This window comes from Apis cerana, linkage group LG6 (genome assembly GCF_029169275.1).
Source record: "Apis cerana isolate GH-2021 linkage group LG6, AcerK_1.0, whole genome shotgun sequence".
NCBI lineage: Eukaryota > Metazoa > Arthropoda > Insecta > Hymenoptera > Apidae > Apis > Apis cerana.
This window is the reverse complement of record NC_083857.1, coordinates 1,654,775-1,671,253: the sequence shown is the minus strand read 5'-3', so window position 1 is coordinate 1,671,253 and position 16,479 is coordinate 1,654,775. Positions and strand designations below refer to the sequence as shown.

Sequence of the window (16,479 nt, the reverse complement as noted above, 5' to 3'; positions counted from 1 at the left end):
ACATGACAATTTTTAATACATTATATTAACTACAATTATTTATATAAAATATTTAAATTTAATATTTATTTTTATATTATATTAAATATATTAAATATATTTTAAGTTTTAATTGTTCTTTAATTCTTATTTTTTACATTGTTTGATATTTTTATTTGATATAATAAATTTTTTACCCGTGGCTTTTTTCCATACAATTGTAGGGGTGGGCACGCCTTGCGCTTGACAGTGCAAAGCGACGTGCTTGTTTCTTTCAACGCTAACATCCGTAGGCTCTACGATCCATCGTGGAGGTACTGAAAACCAGAGCGGACAGCTTTAGAGAAGTCCGTCGCGTTATTCACAGTCTATGTTATTTTTACTGGTCGTTAGCGATTTAGAGACAGGTACGTCGTGAAAGAGTCGTAAAAAGCGCGGTCAAAGGACGAACTCGTCGACGGTGTGGCGTTACATCGTTGTAGACGCATTATCGAGATATGTATATATGTACAAAATAAGATAGAAATATACACTGTACAAAAGTGAAAGTAACAAAGAAAACGTTAAACGATGACGCTTGTCGTCGACGAGGAATCATCGTTCCTTTTTTTTTCGTTCTATTTCTTTTCTTTTTTTCTCTTTTTAATTATTTTAATTAATTCGAAAATTATTTATAAGAAGTATTAATTATTTACATGCGCAATAAAATTTACAATTCGCGACAGAAATTTTGATCAGAAATCTCGAGTATTCGTTATACATGGTGGAAAAAGAAAAAAAAATGATTAAATTTACGTTTAATGAAAAAGTGATAGAGACATTAAGATCAAAGTGAATGAAGGTTTGTGGGTGAGGTTCAAGTATGGAAGTGGGGGGTCACGTGTCGATGCGAGACGTTCGCGACGTGCGAAACTTGTTCGACCGATTATCTAGAATCATTTGGAATAAATTAAATGACGGTTCTGTTCTCTGCTTCTACTAAAGGATCATCAATGTAAAAGCGTTCGTTCGATACACCATAAACGTACATACGTAGCCCAAAAAGGAGACATACGAAAAAGAAGAAATAAAAAAAAAAAGAAAAAAATAGAGAGAAAAAAAAAGAGGTACACAGTGCAGAATGAAGCATCTATCGAGATTCTGTATATCTAGCTACGGCTGAAATGAAATCACCACTAATTGTGTGCATCGTCTAAATTGCGACAAACACCGGATGTAAGAGAGAGTGAGAGCTCCAACGGTAATATGATCTACGTCGGTACGCCGCGCATCGACGTGTCGAGAGTTTAAGGTTTAATGTATTTTTTGGGGTGTATTGTTTGGCGGGTTCTACTTTTTACGGTGGTGAAAAACGCTGCACAAGCGAGATACTGTGAGTGGGAGTTCCAACGTTTTACAAGACGGCAAATACCGGCCACGCATTAACGCGTGCGACAATATAATATATATATAGATATATATATATGTGTGTGTGTATATAGATCAAGTGGTATGTAAATGTGTGTATATATAACGTGTCTTTAAATATATAAGATAGTCGTTCAATTGTGGCGTGAAACAAGTAGAACTCTCGGAAGAAGAAAAGGCGCAAATTGGGCAGGAGATTGTGAGGTTATGGATGAGAGCATGTCGGCGGAAGACCGAAAGATATATAGATATATATATCGTGGATAGGCGAATAATAATATATATATGTATATATAGATATATATCAAGTACCCGCTTCTAACGACTAGTTTGACGAATACGAAATTTAATTAATCATAAATACGTACTACTAGCCTACATTACCGAAAATTCGCAATTGGAAATTGCATGGGATACGTATATCTTTACTTTCGATATTTTATCTCGATTGACATTATACTTTTACAAAAGAGAATTATTTACAAACATATGTACATATGAATATTTAGTAATCTTTCTTTCTTGTATTTATTTTCATTTCGAGATGGAAAGTCGATTATATTCGTGTCCCGTGCGTTTCGCGATCACGAAAGAAAGATAAAAAAGAGCGTGACAGAAATAGAAAAGACAGTGAAAAAAAGGCATGCAGAAAGTGTAATGAAAAAAGGTTGCCTTCCAACGAGCCCAAAGAAGAGCCAGCGCATAAGTTCTGTGAAGATTATTGGTCGTGAGCAGAGTGGCACGTGCTCGTACTCGGGTGATCAAAAAACATTTAAAATATATATAAGTAATAATAATTTATGTACACAAACATGTAAGGTATATATATAAATATATAAATATATTATGCAGACAGAAAAAATCACAGCTATGTCATAGTAAAAAAGAGCATGCAGAATAAAAGTGTATTGATGCTCACATACACGCACGCACGCAGGCCAGAAGAGAGTTTCATTTTTGTTCGTACACATCGCCATTATCATTGTCATTATATTTTTTTTAGTTTTGCTTGGTTGGTTGGTTGCTTGCTCCGTTTTAAAAAACGAGTAAAAATAAGGAAAGGTGCAAACTGTTACCTTTATTATTCGGTCAAGTCAAGCAAACCTCGGGGGTCCACGAGATACCGACGCATTCCCAGAGAGCCAAAGCAACGTAAATGTAATACACACTGTGTCTGAGGGACAGGAAATTTTTTGGATTTCAAGGAGAATAAGAATGGATTCGATGAATTTAAAGGGTTCAATAATGAAACGTGCGTGATCTCGCTACGAATAAATTCTCATAATGATTAATCTCATATCTCTATATATAATTATAATTTCAGGATTATTAGTTTGTAGCTTGCCTTTAATTCGTACGAGAACACTACGACGATTAATGATGGTGATGCAGGAATCGAATTAGTAAAGCGCTATGACGTGATTCGATGGTACGGATATTGATTATGGCAATTCGGATAAAAATGGATTTGATTAATCTTTCAAGATGTATAATTGGATCAGGATATTCAAGGATGATCTCGACCTCGACGTTATTTTTTATTATAAAATACGTATTCGTTGGAGAATTTATTAAATTTCGAATTTTCAATAATCTCTTAAGGCGCAATAAAATTTTCAGTGGCAAAAAAATTTTAGATACTACTAAATACGCATATCCGCTTAATCAAATATCTACCAAAAATTAATTAATAATTACAAATTCTAAATAGCTGGACTAAAGTGTTGACAATAAACTCAGCTAAATAACTTTCTAAAAAGTTTGCGAACAAAAAATAAATAACAAACACTCGTCAGACTAAACGTATTAAATTCTAAAAACAAAATCCCACAAATACAAATTCAAAAATAAATTATTTTACTAGAAACAAAGCACTCGTTACTCGTTTAAAAAAAAAAAGAAAAAAAGAAAAAAGAGAAAAAAAAACTTTAGCGAAAAGAAATTTCTCAATCTATATAAAATATAAGATAAGAAATATTCTATCTGGGTTTCCGTCGAGATCGATAGAAAGATAATAATATCAGATCGATTTTAGGTTTTCAGGATGATGATGGAAAAGGGTCGCCGATCATCTAGTTACCTTTTACCTGTAGCTTGGCCGTGTACCTGACCTCGGCGGCGGGGTTCGCGGCGACGCAGGTATAGTCGCCGGAGTGCTCGGCCGCGAGGTTCGTTATACTGAGGAGGCTCGAATAAGGATCCAGTTGGGAAATGTTTGCGGAAGCAAGATTTGGCGGCAAAGGGAAAGGGCTTTGGCCGTCTTTTAACCAGGATATAGTTAAGGGTGGATCACCCGCCGCGACCCCGCACACCGTCCGCGTCCGCATCCCCTCGGATAGTCCCTCTTGGAACGTAAATGGCTCAATAATAGGGGGTACTGGAAAAGGTCAAGAGAGAAGAGAGAACCATACGTGAGAGCGAGAAAAAGATGGCACCAAAAAACGCAAGAACCTTTTTTTTGTACCAGGTACATGTGTAATCATTATATATATATGTATAAATATATATATGTTCTCTTTTTATATAGTAGCGGTATGTTTATATATATTATATATATAGACAGTAGTACGTCCATGTATATGTATAGATATATATATAGAATATAATATGTATATATATATACGTAGAATATGTACAATAGAGGCAGTATAGTAACGTAGCAATGTAGAGGAGAGAGAGGGTGGCCCCGCCGCGGACCTGCCCCTGCCGCCCTAAAACACCTTGTACACTTAACTTGGCATCGCACACTCACACCGCATACGGTCGTTCCCAACGCAAGAGCTAGCATTCGTTCGACCCTTCGAAAATGTTTATTCTTTCAAGTGAAAACTCTTTTCTTTTCGCGGCCAAATTCTTCTCGAAATATATTGTAGAACAAAGCGCGAATGATTTTGTATCGTTAATTTTGATTCGATCGTAAAATCTCTCTTCGAAGAGTCGAAATTTGGATCAAGGGAGAAACGTAGGAGATGATAGTGGCAGGTTTCGTGCAGGAGGATGAGCCACGCTAAGCGTGAGCCGTCATGAAGTAACGCGTCACCAGGTCTCTACGTTCCTGAATAACGTTGATGGCTTTGTATTAGATAAAAAAATAAAGACTCCTTCTCGAATGAACACGTAAGAACTTAACGAGCTGTGCGATCACACATCTTCATTGTAATTGGTTTCACGTTGAAAGCTATTTACAGCGGTGAGATAGCGCTAAAACATCGATGTTTCCAGAGGAAGCGAGAACGAAGAAACGTGTGTGAAAAGATGTCGAATGGTTATTATTTAGTCGCTTGACATGATTATGATTTTTGGAATACGAAAAAGGGAAAAAACAGCACTTTGAGATCTTCACGCTGTTCATTCGCGAGTGTGGGCAACCGTGTACGCACTCATACGATCGACACTCGTTCAAATTTCGGGCGGGCAGGCGGTCGTCAGGCAAAAATGAAGGGGGCCTAGAGGAGGATTACCATGAACCACAAGCCGCTGCGTGTGTGATACCTCTGCGGCCAGATTACGGGCCACGCACGAGTAGTTGCCGTTGTGATCTGGAGATAAATGTTCAATCATCAGTATGCTATTGTACTGGTCCATATTGGTGACACTGACTCGCTCCGACGGGCCCATCGCTCGTCCATCCTTGAGCCAGGAGATCGAGAGAGGCAGATCGCCTCTCGTCACCGAGCAAGTCAACGTCGTTCGTTCGCCGAGATGAAGATCACGATCTGCCGTGAATGGGCTAATTTTGGGAGGAACTGGAATAATAACAACAACGACAGCTTGTGAACTCGATAAACATAGGCGAAGATCTATAGCACGTCATCCGGGAACATCCTTCTCTTCATCGTAGAATCCTAGAAAATGTCTTCTTTCTTTCCGTTTCTTTTCTTTTTTCTTTTTTCGTTTTTGCAAATATCATTCGAAGGGTAATAATGATTTTTTCAAAAACGTATCCAGTTTTGCTTCATTTTTATAGTATAGCGAATAATGGCGAACCATTTCCGCACTTGATGTCGTCCACTTGGAATCGAAACAATCTGGAACAATCGTGGAATAACGGATTGAACGTAATGCCTTACCGATCACTGCGACGTCTCCTGATCTTCTTGCGCTGTGTCCTTGTTTATTCCTCGCTGAACACGTGTACACGCCTGCATCGCCTTTCTTCTGCACACTCGTGATGACCAAGGTACCGTCTGGAAGCACTTTTTGTCGAAGATCATCTGGCAATTCACGATTCGCTCGTTCCCATTTGATTTCTTCGATAGGGTAGCCGGCGACTGGACATTTCAAACGAAGAGTTTCACCGGCAACAGCGGTAACTTTTGGAATTAGTCGAATATATGGAAGACCTATGTGAAATAAGAAAAATAAATTTAAAAATAAGAAAAACAAATAAATAGTAATTGAAAATTATGAAATATAAAATAATTATTAAATATTTAGTAATGTCATTAAAGTAAAATAATTATTATTATCTTCATTATTTAAAATGTGTTTTAATAATAAAGTAATGAAATATTTATTTATTATAAATGTGGATATGTAAAATTTTGTTTCTAAATTACTTTCAAAGATATTTTTTATTGGTATTATAAAGTTAATTTTTCGAAAACAAAATATTGTAAAAAAAAATTATAAACACAATTTTTATCAATTAATTTTAAAATATTTCTTATTAATATTTTTTAATAATATTCTCATTAGTCTTTATATTAGAAATAATTTGACTGCTAATATTATGCCTATAATGAAGTTATTTTTTCAAAAATAGAATTTTATAAAGAAGATTATGTAACAAAATTATGATTTAAATGAAAATTTTATATGGAATTAAGTACAATTATTATAAAACTTTTTTTTTTTATATGAAAATAATATTCAATTTGATGTGTAACAAAATGTCTGACAACACATATAGTAATACTACTTATTTATTTCTAACTACTGAAATCTACATTCTAATAATTAGTAATAATCAAGTTAGTCTGTATTAAATATCTTATACATTATAATAATGTATACATATTTATTCATATTAATTATTATTTCCATTTTATTTAAACAATTTGAATTAATGAAAAATTTAATAAATTCAAATTAAAACTCAAATATAAATTATAAGATAAAGAAATTTTATCGAAAGACATCAATTTAAACATGAATTTTGATTATTGAATTTAGTATAAAATTTACCGTAAACGTTGAGGCGAGCAGCATGAGTGACTTTCCCAGCTCGATTTTCGGCCATACAAGAATATTCTCCTCCATCCTCCACCATCACATGGCTGATATTGACATGTGATATAACATCGCCATGAACTGTTACGTATTGACCAATCATGAACCTTCGAATATTAATGAAAAATTCTTTTTTTTAATTCATACATACTTTAAATAAATAAACAATTTAACAAAGAAATTTTATATCAATATTAATTAACTTTTTTTTATTTATACTATTATTATCTATTCGTATTATTAAAATCTGAAATTTATTAATGATCAATTAAAACTTTATCAATATCTTAGCATTATCATTAATTTTAAGTAGTTAAGTTATCATTAATTTTAAGTTCTAAAAATATTGATATTTTATTAATAAAAATTAAAACTAATTTAAAAAAGTATATAAAATAAAATAAAAAAAAATGAAACGGAAAACTTTGATAAAGAAAAGTTTATATTAAATGGGTAATTTATATTCTAACTTTAAATTATTTCTCAGTAGTTTTGAGAGTTTACTGGTTAAATTGAATATTGATGGATTTCCGTGGTTTTAACAATAATGAAGTTTTACTACTTTTCTTTAACTTAATTTTACCTGGAAGCTAGATTTAACCAATTTTACTGAGACTGATTCTTTTATATAAATTTAAACAGAGCTAGTTTTAAGAAAAGACTTTTAAAAAATATAATGGAATTGTTAAATATTAAATTTGGAATTGTCAAATATTAAATTTATCAAAACATTTTATTTTATTTTTAAGAAAAAAAATTAATTATATTAATCGAAATTTATTAATCCAAAATTAAACAAAATAAATTTTAATTGATTTTATTTTTCATTGAAAACGATAAAATTGTAAAAAAAATTATAATATAAATATGAATTTTATCACTAAATTTCTTAAGATATTGCTTATTAATGTTATAATAGGAATTGATCTGATTATAAATATTCTATTACTATTTTTATTAGTTATTTGTAATTTTTTTATTTTGAACAAATATTCAATTTTTATTCTGAAATTTTATTATATTTATTATATTTATTCAATTTTCAGTCTCAATTTTTACAACACATCAATGTAAAATAAAATTAATAAATATTTCACAAGTAAATTTCTCTACATAATTTCAACAAAATTCTCCCAGTTAATGAACAAATTATTTTTTTTTTTCAATTATGATTAATTTTGTTTACGAATAAAGACACACAACTTTCTATTCTCCAATAAGAGAAATCGTTTTTCAATTTACCGTGTCGCAATGCACAATTCTCATCCAAAGTGTTCCAATTTCCAACGAAATTATTAATTTTGCGTATATTGTAGAAAACAGTAATTACAAAGAAACGTATGTGAATGCGTTTTGCCTTGAGGCAATCGATATACGAATTGCTTTTTGTCGAAAAGGAAATGGCCGAGTACGACGATAAAATGGCACGGTTGAAGAATCATGGAGCATCTTTTATATCGATCTATCGTTAAACCCGTACGAGAATTATATTCTCTCGTATCTTCTTGTGCCTTTTGCCTTTTCTACTCCCGCCACAACAACGCTTCGCCGTGTCGTCGCAATAAATATTCCGGCTTCTTGCCGGGATATTGCACTTGAAATTGAAATTGGCCTCAGTGCAGATGCAAGTCCTCGACCATTGCCACAGGCAGATTGCATTTTAATTACGAGGCATCAACTGCGCGTTAAAACAATTGTTCAAGAGTTACGACCATATGCTTTATGCGACGGACTAAGGAGAAATGGCGTATATTTTATCAGCCGTACGTGACAGTAATGTGTACTGTGTTTGCTTTGATATCATTAAAGTAGGATTTTGTACGAATAAGAAATTCAGTGATTAATTAGAATAAGTTAAGATTAAATTAATTAGTAATCAAGAAAATTTTGATCGTTCTTTTTTGTAGTTTTAAAATGAATAAAAAACAGATTTTCACCAAAATTATTCTTATTTAATAGAAAAAAACTAAATTAAAAACTATATACTGATATAATCATAATATAAAATTGTGAAGATATCTTTTTATATTTTTTATTTTTAATTTTAGGGATGTTTGAAATTTAATCAGATTTATATATATAACAATTCAAGATCTTAAAAGACAAACATAAAAATATTTATTTGCGAATCTTGTGAATTGATTGTAATTAAATATAATAGATTTATAAAAATGTATAATTCTAAATATAATTCAATACACAATTCAACAATTGCATTGTTTTATTTTTAAAACAACATTACATAAATACTTTCTTATTTTGTCATATATTTTTTATTACAAAAGAAATAGGACAAAACTTTGTCATTTGATTATTTCCTATTTAATATAAAATTAAAAAATGAAAAAATTTAATAGAAAAGAAAATATTTTCTGTGTTATTTAATTATTCTATGTTACATATGAAAAATATTCGTGACCAAAAATCGATATTATGTAATCTTATAAGAATCATTTTTTGTAATCATTTAAGAGAAATATTATAAATCATAATTAAATTTCATTTAATTTAAAATATTAACAGCACATTGAAATATTTTTTATGAAAAATATTCTATATTGAAAATGATACTTTATATTATGAAATTTTTTTAATATTTTCAAACTATCACAATATATTATTAAGCTAATTGATGCTATATATTATTATATGAAAAATCTAATATTAATAAAAATAACAAAAGAAAATGATAAGAGAAATAATAAAAGAACAATAAAAATAAGATAAAATAAAAAAATAAATATTTTTCTTTAATAAAAATGGATTAAAGAATTAAAAATAAATTAAATTGTATATTTTTCAAATGTTAATGTGATTAAAATTAAGCATACAAATCATGAAAAATTTTTTTGAAATAATTTATCATACTTATATCTTATGTAACATATATATTTATCATAACATAATTATAGACAAAATTGATTATATTATTTCAAATTTCATGTCTTTATTTTTCTCAAATCACATTCTTTTTTCATACTTCAAATCAAATATTTCTACCCCTTATATTCTACCCCATATAAAAACCAATATCACAATTACTAATAATTTTACATTAAAATAAATAAATATCAAAAATCTTTCGATCTAATTTTTCAATATAATTACTTTTCAATATAATATTGATTAAAAATAATCATTATGCCCTAAATAGCGAATCTATCTATCCCTCACAAACTATATTCGATCAAATTAAATTAATTAAACCTGTGTATAGTTCACGATGCATCATCAGATCGGTACATGGGATAATTAACGAGCAATTTGATTGCTCTTGGACACACCGGAGTTTGGTTACGAACAATTAAATGAAGCCTACCTTCCATTGGTCGGTAGAGGAAAACCATCCAAGGCCCAGGTGACTTGCGGTGTTGGATTACCAGCAGCGGAACATTTCAAGGATACAGCCGGTCCCGGTTGCAACGTTTGTTCGATGAAGGAGTAGAGCAGCATCGGTGGCGCATCTACGAAATCAAAAAACAAGGCCACCGATGTATACATATATTTCTCTATGGTATGCTTCGTTTTCAACCACCATTACCATTCCCGATTGCCATTGCGGTATATACTTTGTGCTGTGTGTTTTCATACGACTTCAAAGAAGCATTTGAAGTATGCGCGGTTATGAAACCGGCCAGAGAAATATCGAAAGAAATACCAGCGGGAGTGGAATTTTTTTTTTAACGTCACTGCTCGACACAGATTGGATTTCCATTCGCGGGAAATCTTTCTATTTTCATTGCATTGATGGAAAAAAAAAAAGAAACTATAAAATGGAGAAAAAGAAGATCAAAGAAGACGTTTGCGATGTAAAATTCATTGGATCTCGTTATATTATTATTATTAGATATTATTATATTATTATAAAATGGTATAAATTTTAATAAATAAAATATTTTAATAATTATTATTTTAATAAATAAATAAAATAAATAAAATAATAATAATAAATAATAAATAATAATAAATAATAAATAAATAAATAAAATAAATAAAATAATTTTAAGTAAAATGAATATAAATTTTTTTCGACAGATTAAAAAGATTAGGATAGAATATATAATTGAGATATCATTGTATATAATTATAATTTTATATAATATAGATAATTCAGAATAAAAGATAAAACTACAAAGAGACAAGAATTTCAATAAACAATATAATATCATAAATAGAATTTTATACAAGTGATATTAAATCCAGATATTCAACTAATATGTAAAAAATATATCATGTTGTTCAAAATATATAACAAATAGGTAATATCTGTTAAATTTCATTAATTTTATTATGTAGATTTACATACATATATAAAATTATAATATTATATAAAATTTTCTTAAGATTTTTTTACAAATTGTTATCTGAAAAAATTGAGCTGAATTATATTGAATATCTTTCTATTATTTTTATACATAAACTATTCAAAATTTTTAATATTATATTGTGATCAAAACTTTTATTCAAGATGAATAAATTTATTAATAATATTTAATTATTATAGTTCATAAAAAATTAAATAAAATTAACATTTGAAAAAAAAAATATATTTATGTTATTTATGAAAAACATGTTACAATATATTTGCATAAAAATTTACAATCGTAATACAATGTATTGTTTATATTTTTATTATCATTATATCCAATTGAAAAACATATAAGCAAACACAAAACATTTTTTTAATAAAAAAAAATAAGAAAAAAAATAATATTATTAATATTAATAATAATATTAATAATAATAAAAAATAATATTAATAATAAAATAATATTTTTACGTCCAAAATTTTATTTTAAAGAAAATCAAATTTGAAAACTTTTTAATAAAATTATTAATAAACTTATTTAATAAACAAACGAAATTGACTAATTTTTAACTGGATATAAATGAAATATTGATAACAAATTATTCTATAGATGAAAATAAACATATTTTTAGAAATTAATTTTTAAAAATAATTCTACATTTAAAATTAACAATAATAATAACAAAAATAAATTATTGATAATAAATAAAATAATAATTCTACATTAATTCTAATCTCTCAAATTAATTTTAACTTTTCATTATATTCATATATAGAATAGCTTTATCGACAATTCATTCATATCCAATTAGAAATTAAAATAAGAATATAAACTAAAATTAGAATAAACCAACTTATAATTAAAAAATTTTGAAATTTTTGTAAAAATTGAGAAAATTTTATTCTATTTTTCTTTTTTTTATTTTATAAGAAATTACTTTTATCCACTTCTACATATTATTCGGCTAAAACTTATTTACTGTGCATATTTCTGTAATAAATTAATTAAAAGAAAAGATTCCTATTTTATTAAAATTAAATAACATTAAATCATTAGCATCCACAATTGTAAATGCTCTATTAATAATCATCTATGTAAGAATATTAATTAATAACAATGAAACAAGAATGGGAACGAAGAATTGAATCAGTTTGATCAAAAAAATAATTATTCGACGCGTACAAAACCAATCGAATCCATCTCGTTAAGAACGATACGCGAGGGACGGCAGATAGCGGGAGAAATAAAAATCCTGCCGTTTGCTTGAAGAGAAGGAAGAACAAGAGGCAAGAGCGTGAAAGACCACGGCGAATTCTTGATTCTAAAAGCCGCACTACGCCTGGCTGGGTGGCTGGCTGGCTGGCTGACTCCCGTGCATCGCGATAGAAAACGGAAAAGACAATGGACTCGCTGCGACGGAAGCGCGCCGGAATATTTTTTCTCTCTCGATGTTTCTATCTCAGCGACACGAGATGGGAACGGGAGGGAGGTTAGAAGAGATGGAAATGGTATATCTGGAAAGAAAGAGGCGGGGAGAGGAGGGAGAGGGGGTAGGAGGATAGCGGAGAAAGGCAAAAGAACTGGGGAAAAAGTCCAAGATCGAAGCGGAGTCTCTTGGTCGATACGAAGAGGAGCAAGAGGAGAGAGACTTTTCTATAATTAAAAGTGTCGATTTCGTCGTCATTAAAAATGCTTGAGCGTCCCGTTACAAAAGGCAGTTCTGTCGTCTAGAGAGATGGAGAGAGCCGTGATAGAATGCTTTCGTCTAAGATGAATACAAGCAGCAAATAGAGATGGTGGGCTTCGATGGGATCGGTACGGAAATTGATGAATCTCACTTCGATACCTTTCTACAATCATCAATACATAAATACAAGGCCGCGAAATCTCGTCTACTGGTTTCAATAAAACGACATTTCTAGTTGTTTATTCAGTCTTGGGAGAATGATAAAAAAAAATAGGAAAATTATGATGTAAAAATTCGGAGAGGAAGAAAAACTACTGAAAGATCGTCAAATGATCTTCTATTTAGAAGTAAATAGTTGTAACTGATGATTCGCAAGGCGTTTCTTTATAATATTAAAGATTATTCTTAAAGAAGAGATGATATTGAAAAAAAAAGAAAAAAATAAGTAATAAATAAGAAAAATAAAAAGATATGAAATATATAAAGAAATAATTAAAATATAAGTAGAATAATATAAAGTATGTGAAAAGTTATATAAAGGAGAGACATGTATAAAGATGAATATTGGAATAGTATGCTGTTATTCGAAATTTCAGGCCATAATTCTGAAGCTTTTTTTTCTGAAATATACACCGAATTAATTAATGTATATGTATATATATTTAAATTTTTCATTACATACGCACATAATGATTATAGATCGTAAAGTTCAGATAAAACGTAATTTTAGATCGTGAGCACCATTACTCTTTAGTTTTATTCATTTTTAATATCATTATATTTACAAAAGCTTTTTATCTTTATTCCAGTTCTCTAATTATCATCTTGAAGCGTATCGAGAAATAATGGGATATTCGTGTGTGGGTACAAAACTTGCATGTGTATGAATTCGTATAAAAAAAATTTCAAAAAACAAATAAATTTCAGTCGGGAGAAAAATATTCTAGTTTCCAGCCCAGATTACCGTCGAAGTGGTATTCACGAAATCGTGAATCTTCATTCACGATGGCTCGACAAAATACCACCGAGGTTTGCGCGCCCGGAATCACGAGGAAGACGAAATTTCATAATGCGCCTCGTAATTCATAATTTTCACGGGAATGTAATATTCAGCGCTTTCGCGATCGCGTTTTTAATATACGCAAATTCGTCCTTTAGTTTTTTCCTCTCCTTTATTTTTCGCTTAGTTTTGAAATCTCAGCAATGGGAAAAATTAGGGATCGAGAGAAATCGTTTCCAAGGATTATCAGACGTTCAATCGAAATGCAATTCGTCTCTATTTGGTTCCAGCTCGTCAACCGAAACGACTTTTTTCCACTAGCCTCTTGGCATTAGATGCAAGTCGGCTAACTCTCTTTCTCTTTTATTCCTGCAATTTTTCCTAGTCGTGAAATTGCAACGAACCGGTAATCCTCTTTCTCTCTCTCTCTCTCTCTCTCTCTCTCCCTTTATCTCCCTTCCTCTGCACTCCTTGTACATCCATCTCTCCCTCTCGCTCGCTCTGTCCAGGCCACGGTACGTCCTTATACCACGCTTGTACCGCTTGCTCGAATTCCCTTTGACGTAAATTCCGTGCATTACCGACGCTGACGAGCGAGAGACGCTAACTTCATTGTTGTTTCAAAGGCTCTCCTCTGACTGGTTTCCTCTACGTCTCTCGCCAACGGCGAGTGTTCCTCTTTCATGCATCACTCCTCATCCATAGGTGGGAGGTCCAAATATAGGGCAAACGGTCGAGAGAAGGAGAGAGAAAGCTGGCCTCGTAGTGACTAGCAAAGAGGAGAAAAGAGATGGATGGTAATACACTGGCGATAGTTGGCAAGCATGGTGGCGGTGAAATAACGCGGAGAAGGGACACGAGAAGAGTTAAAGCGGCGTGAAAGAAGCCTTCTCCACTTTAAAGTGGTGGTTGGGACATCCGAAGCAACGGGCCACGTGGTCTTCATGACATGCTCTTTTCACTTAATAATCGAGTCCACGGTAATGCGATTGAAGGATACACGTGCTGCTATTTTAGCTTTTTCATGTTTACGTCCGACATGTCAATGATTGAATGTGTTTTCGAATAAGGATATTTTCATTATTGAATCAATAGATATCGTTCGGGTAAAATTATTTCGAGGGCAATAGAACTCGATTTCCGGTGATCGATGAATACCATTCGTGATAATGGAGGTTTGTAACTGTATGGAGAAATGTGGTTACTTTGTGTTGGGCAAATTATTATTATAGCAGATGTGTGTTTAATACTGGATTTACTAGGACATGTCATTTTGATGTATTTCAAATTTTACTTGGAAAATTATAAAAACCATTCGCATTCTTATCCTATCATTTATGTTGACTTTTATCCAATTAACGAGATAAATCTATATTTGAATTCATTTTCTTCTAATCTAATGTACAAATGTATATAAATACGTATAAATTCAATCGCAAAAATCTTTGTGTTAAAGTTTTATTAATTTATTTAATTAATGAATAGTAATATTAAAATGAATAACAATTTTAATAAAACATTAAAAAAGAAAAATATAATTTTATAACGAAACGAAATTTTAATATTCCATCACTTTGTTCTGAAAAATATTTTCAAACAAAATTTTATTAAAAATTTTTGATACTTCGACAATTGGTTTCAAGAACATTTATTATCAAAAAAGAAAAATTGTTTCATAATTATTATTTTCTTCGTACTATTATATTCTAAATAAATTTTCGTATAAAATAATATACGATTTTTAATCATATAAATTGTATAATGAAGATAAATTGATGAATATATGTAAGACAGATGTGTATTAAGAACTTGGATATTACTGAGAAATTATTTAAATTGATTCTGCAAGTTAGTAATTGAAATCGATTCAAATTAAAAGTTCAAGAAAATTTCAGTTAAATTCTTCTGGATATCGAATGAATAATAGATATTAATTTATTTTTTTTATTGAACTTTAAATATCTAAGATAAGTAAATAATTAAGTATAACAAGAGATTAACAAGAGATCTTAAAGAGATCGATTACTCTTCAAATATTTCAAATATTTAACCAATTTCAAATATTTAATAAGTTTGAGCAATGATTAATTAAAGTTAATTAATAGTTAAGACTTTATAGAGCTTGAAATTATTCGATATAACAGCTCTTAATTAGTATTTTCAATTATTTATGTATCGGTTGAAAGTAATTAAACTTAAAGTTTATCTTAAAATTTATTTAAATTTTAAAATAAAGACTAATAAAAAGAAAACTAATGAAAATTAAATTATTAATTTGTTAAACAAACTGGTTAAAAATTAATATTTCAATTATTCTTGAGAAAGAAAAAATTGTATTTGTTTAACTTAAATTTACAATAAAAATGTAATAGAATTATAAACTTTAAACATCATATAATTTCGTTAAATTTTCTTCCGCGTGATAAATGAAAAATTTCTGTATATTTCGATGAATTTTCACGGAAGTTATAAAGTTTCGAAAATGTAGAAAATGAATCTTTGAGAATGACCTAATTTCCTTCGTACACGACGAAGGTGGATGGTTTCACGAAAAGTGATTTTATACGTATGCATAGATCTATTGAAAACCCTCTCATCTGCAATTCTGATCGAAACTGTACCGCAACTTTCCATGTAATTTTCCTTTGTGCAGTTCAAGTCGAAATGAAGTCGAGTATGTGGAATTTAGTAATTGAGATCGAGCGAATCGAATCGAATGGAAATATCGTGTCTGTGCGCGCTCTTGTGCATTTACGCGGTTTCGCGCGCGGAAATCATGCAGAGAGCCAATCAACTCTTGAATTACTTTTTATTCAAATATCATTTGCTATACATATTTCAAAAATATGTTGGAATTAAGCGTT

The 16,479-nt window shown here is 30.1% G+C and overlaps 1 protein-coding gene and 1 long non-coding RNA gene across 12 annotated transcripts in view; one reads left to right on the top strand and one right to left on the bottom strand.

Moving 5' to 3' along the window:
- LOC107993494 (cell adhesion molecule Dscam2) overlaps positions 1-16,479 on the bottom strand; it is a 197,604-nt gene that overhangs the window by 16,581 nt on the left and 164,544 nt on the right. For 6 of the 11 annotated variants that reach the window (XM_062075900.1, XM_062075903.1, XM_062075905.1 and 3 more), the window contains exons 8-12: positions 9,938-10,082; positions 6,574-6,725; positions 5,457-5,729; positions 3,467-3,763; positions 177-296 (exon numbers count right to left, since the gene is read on the bottom strand). In XM_062075900.1, coding sequence (XP_061931884.1) covers positions 177-296; positions 3,467-3,763; positions 5,457-5,729; positions 6,574-6,725; positions 9,938-10,082 — 987 coding nt within the window. Of the gene's footprint in view, positions 1-176; positions 297-3,466; positions 3,764-3,851; positions 5,133-5,456; positions 5,730-6,573; positions 6,726-9,937; positions 10,083-16,479 lie in introns of those variants that run through there. The other 5 variants (XM_062075902.1, XM_062075911.1, XM_062075908.1 and 2 more) reach the window with 3 other exon arrangements.
- Positions 3,731-5,913, top strand: LOC133666197 (uncharacterized). The gene is made up of 2 exons (XR_009829993.1): positions 3,731-3,853; positions 5,354-5,913. It is a non-coding gene; the product is annotated as an uncharacterized LOC133666197 (long non-coding RNA).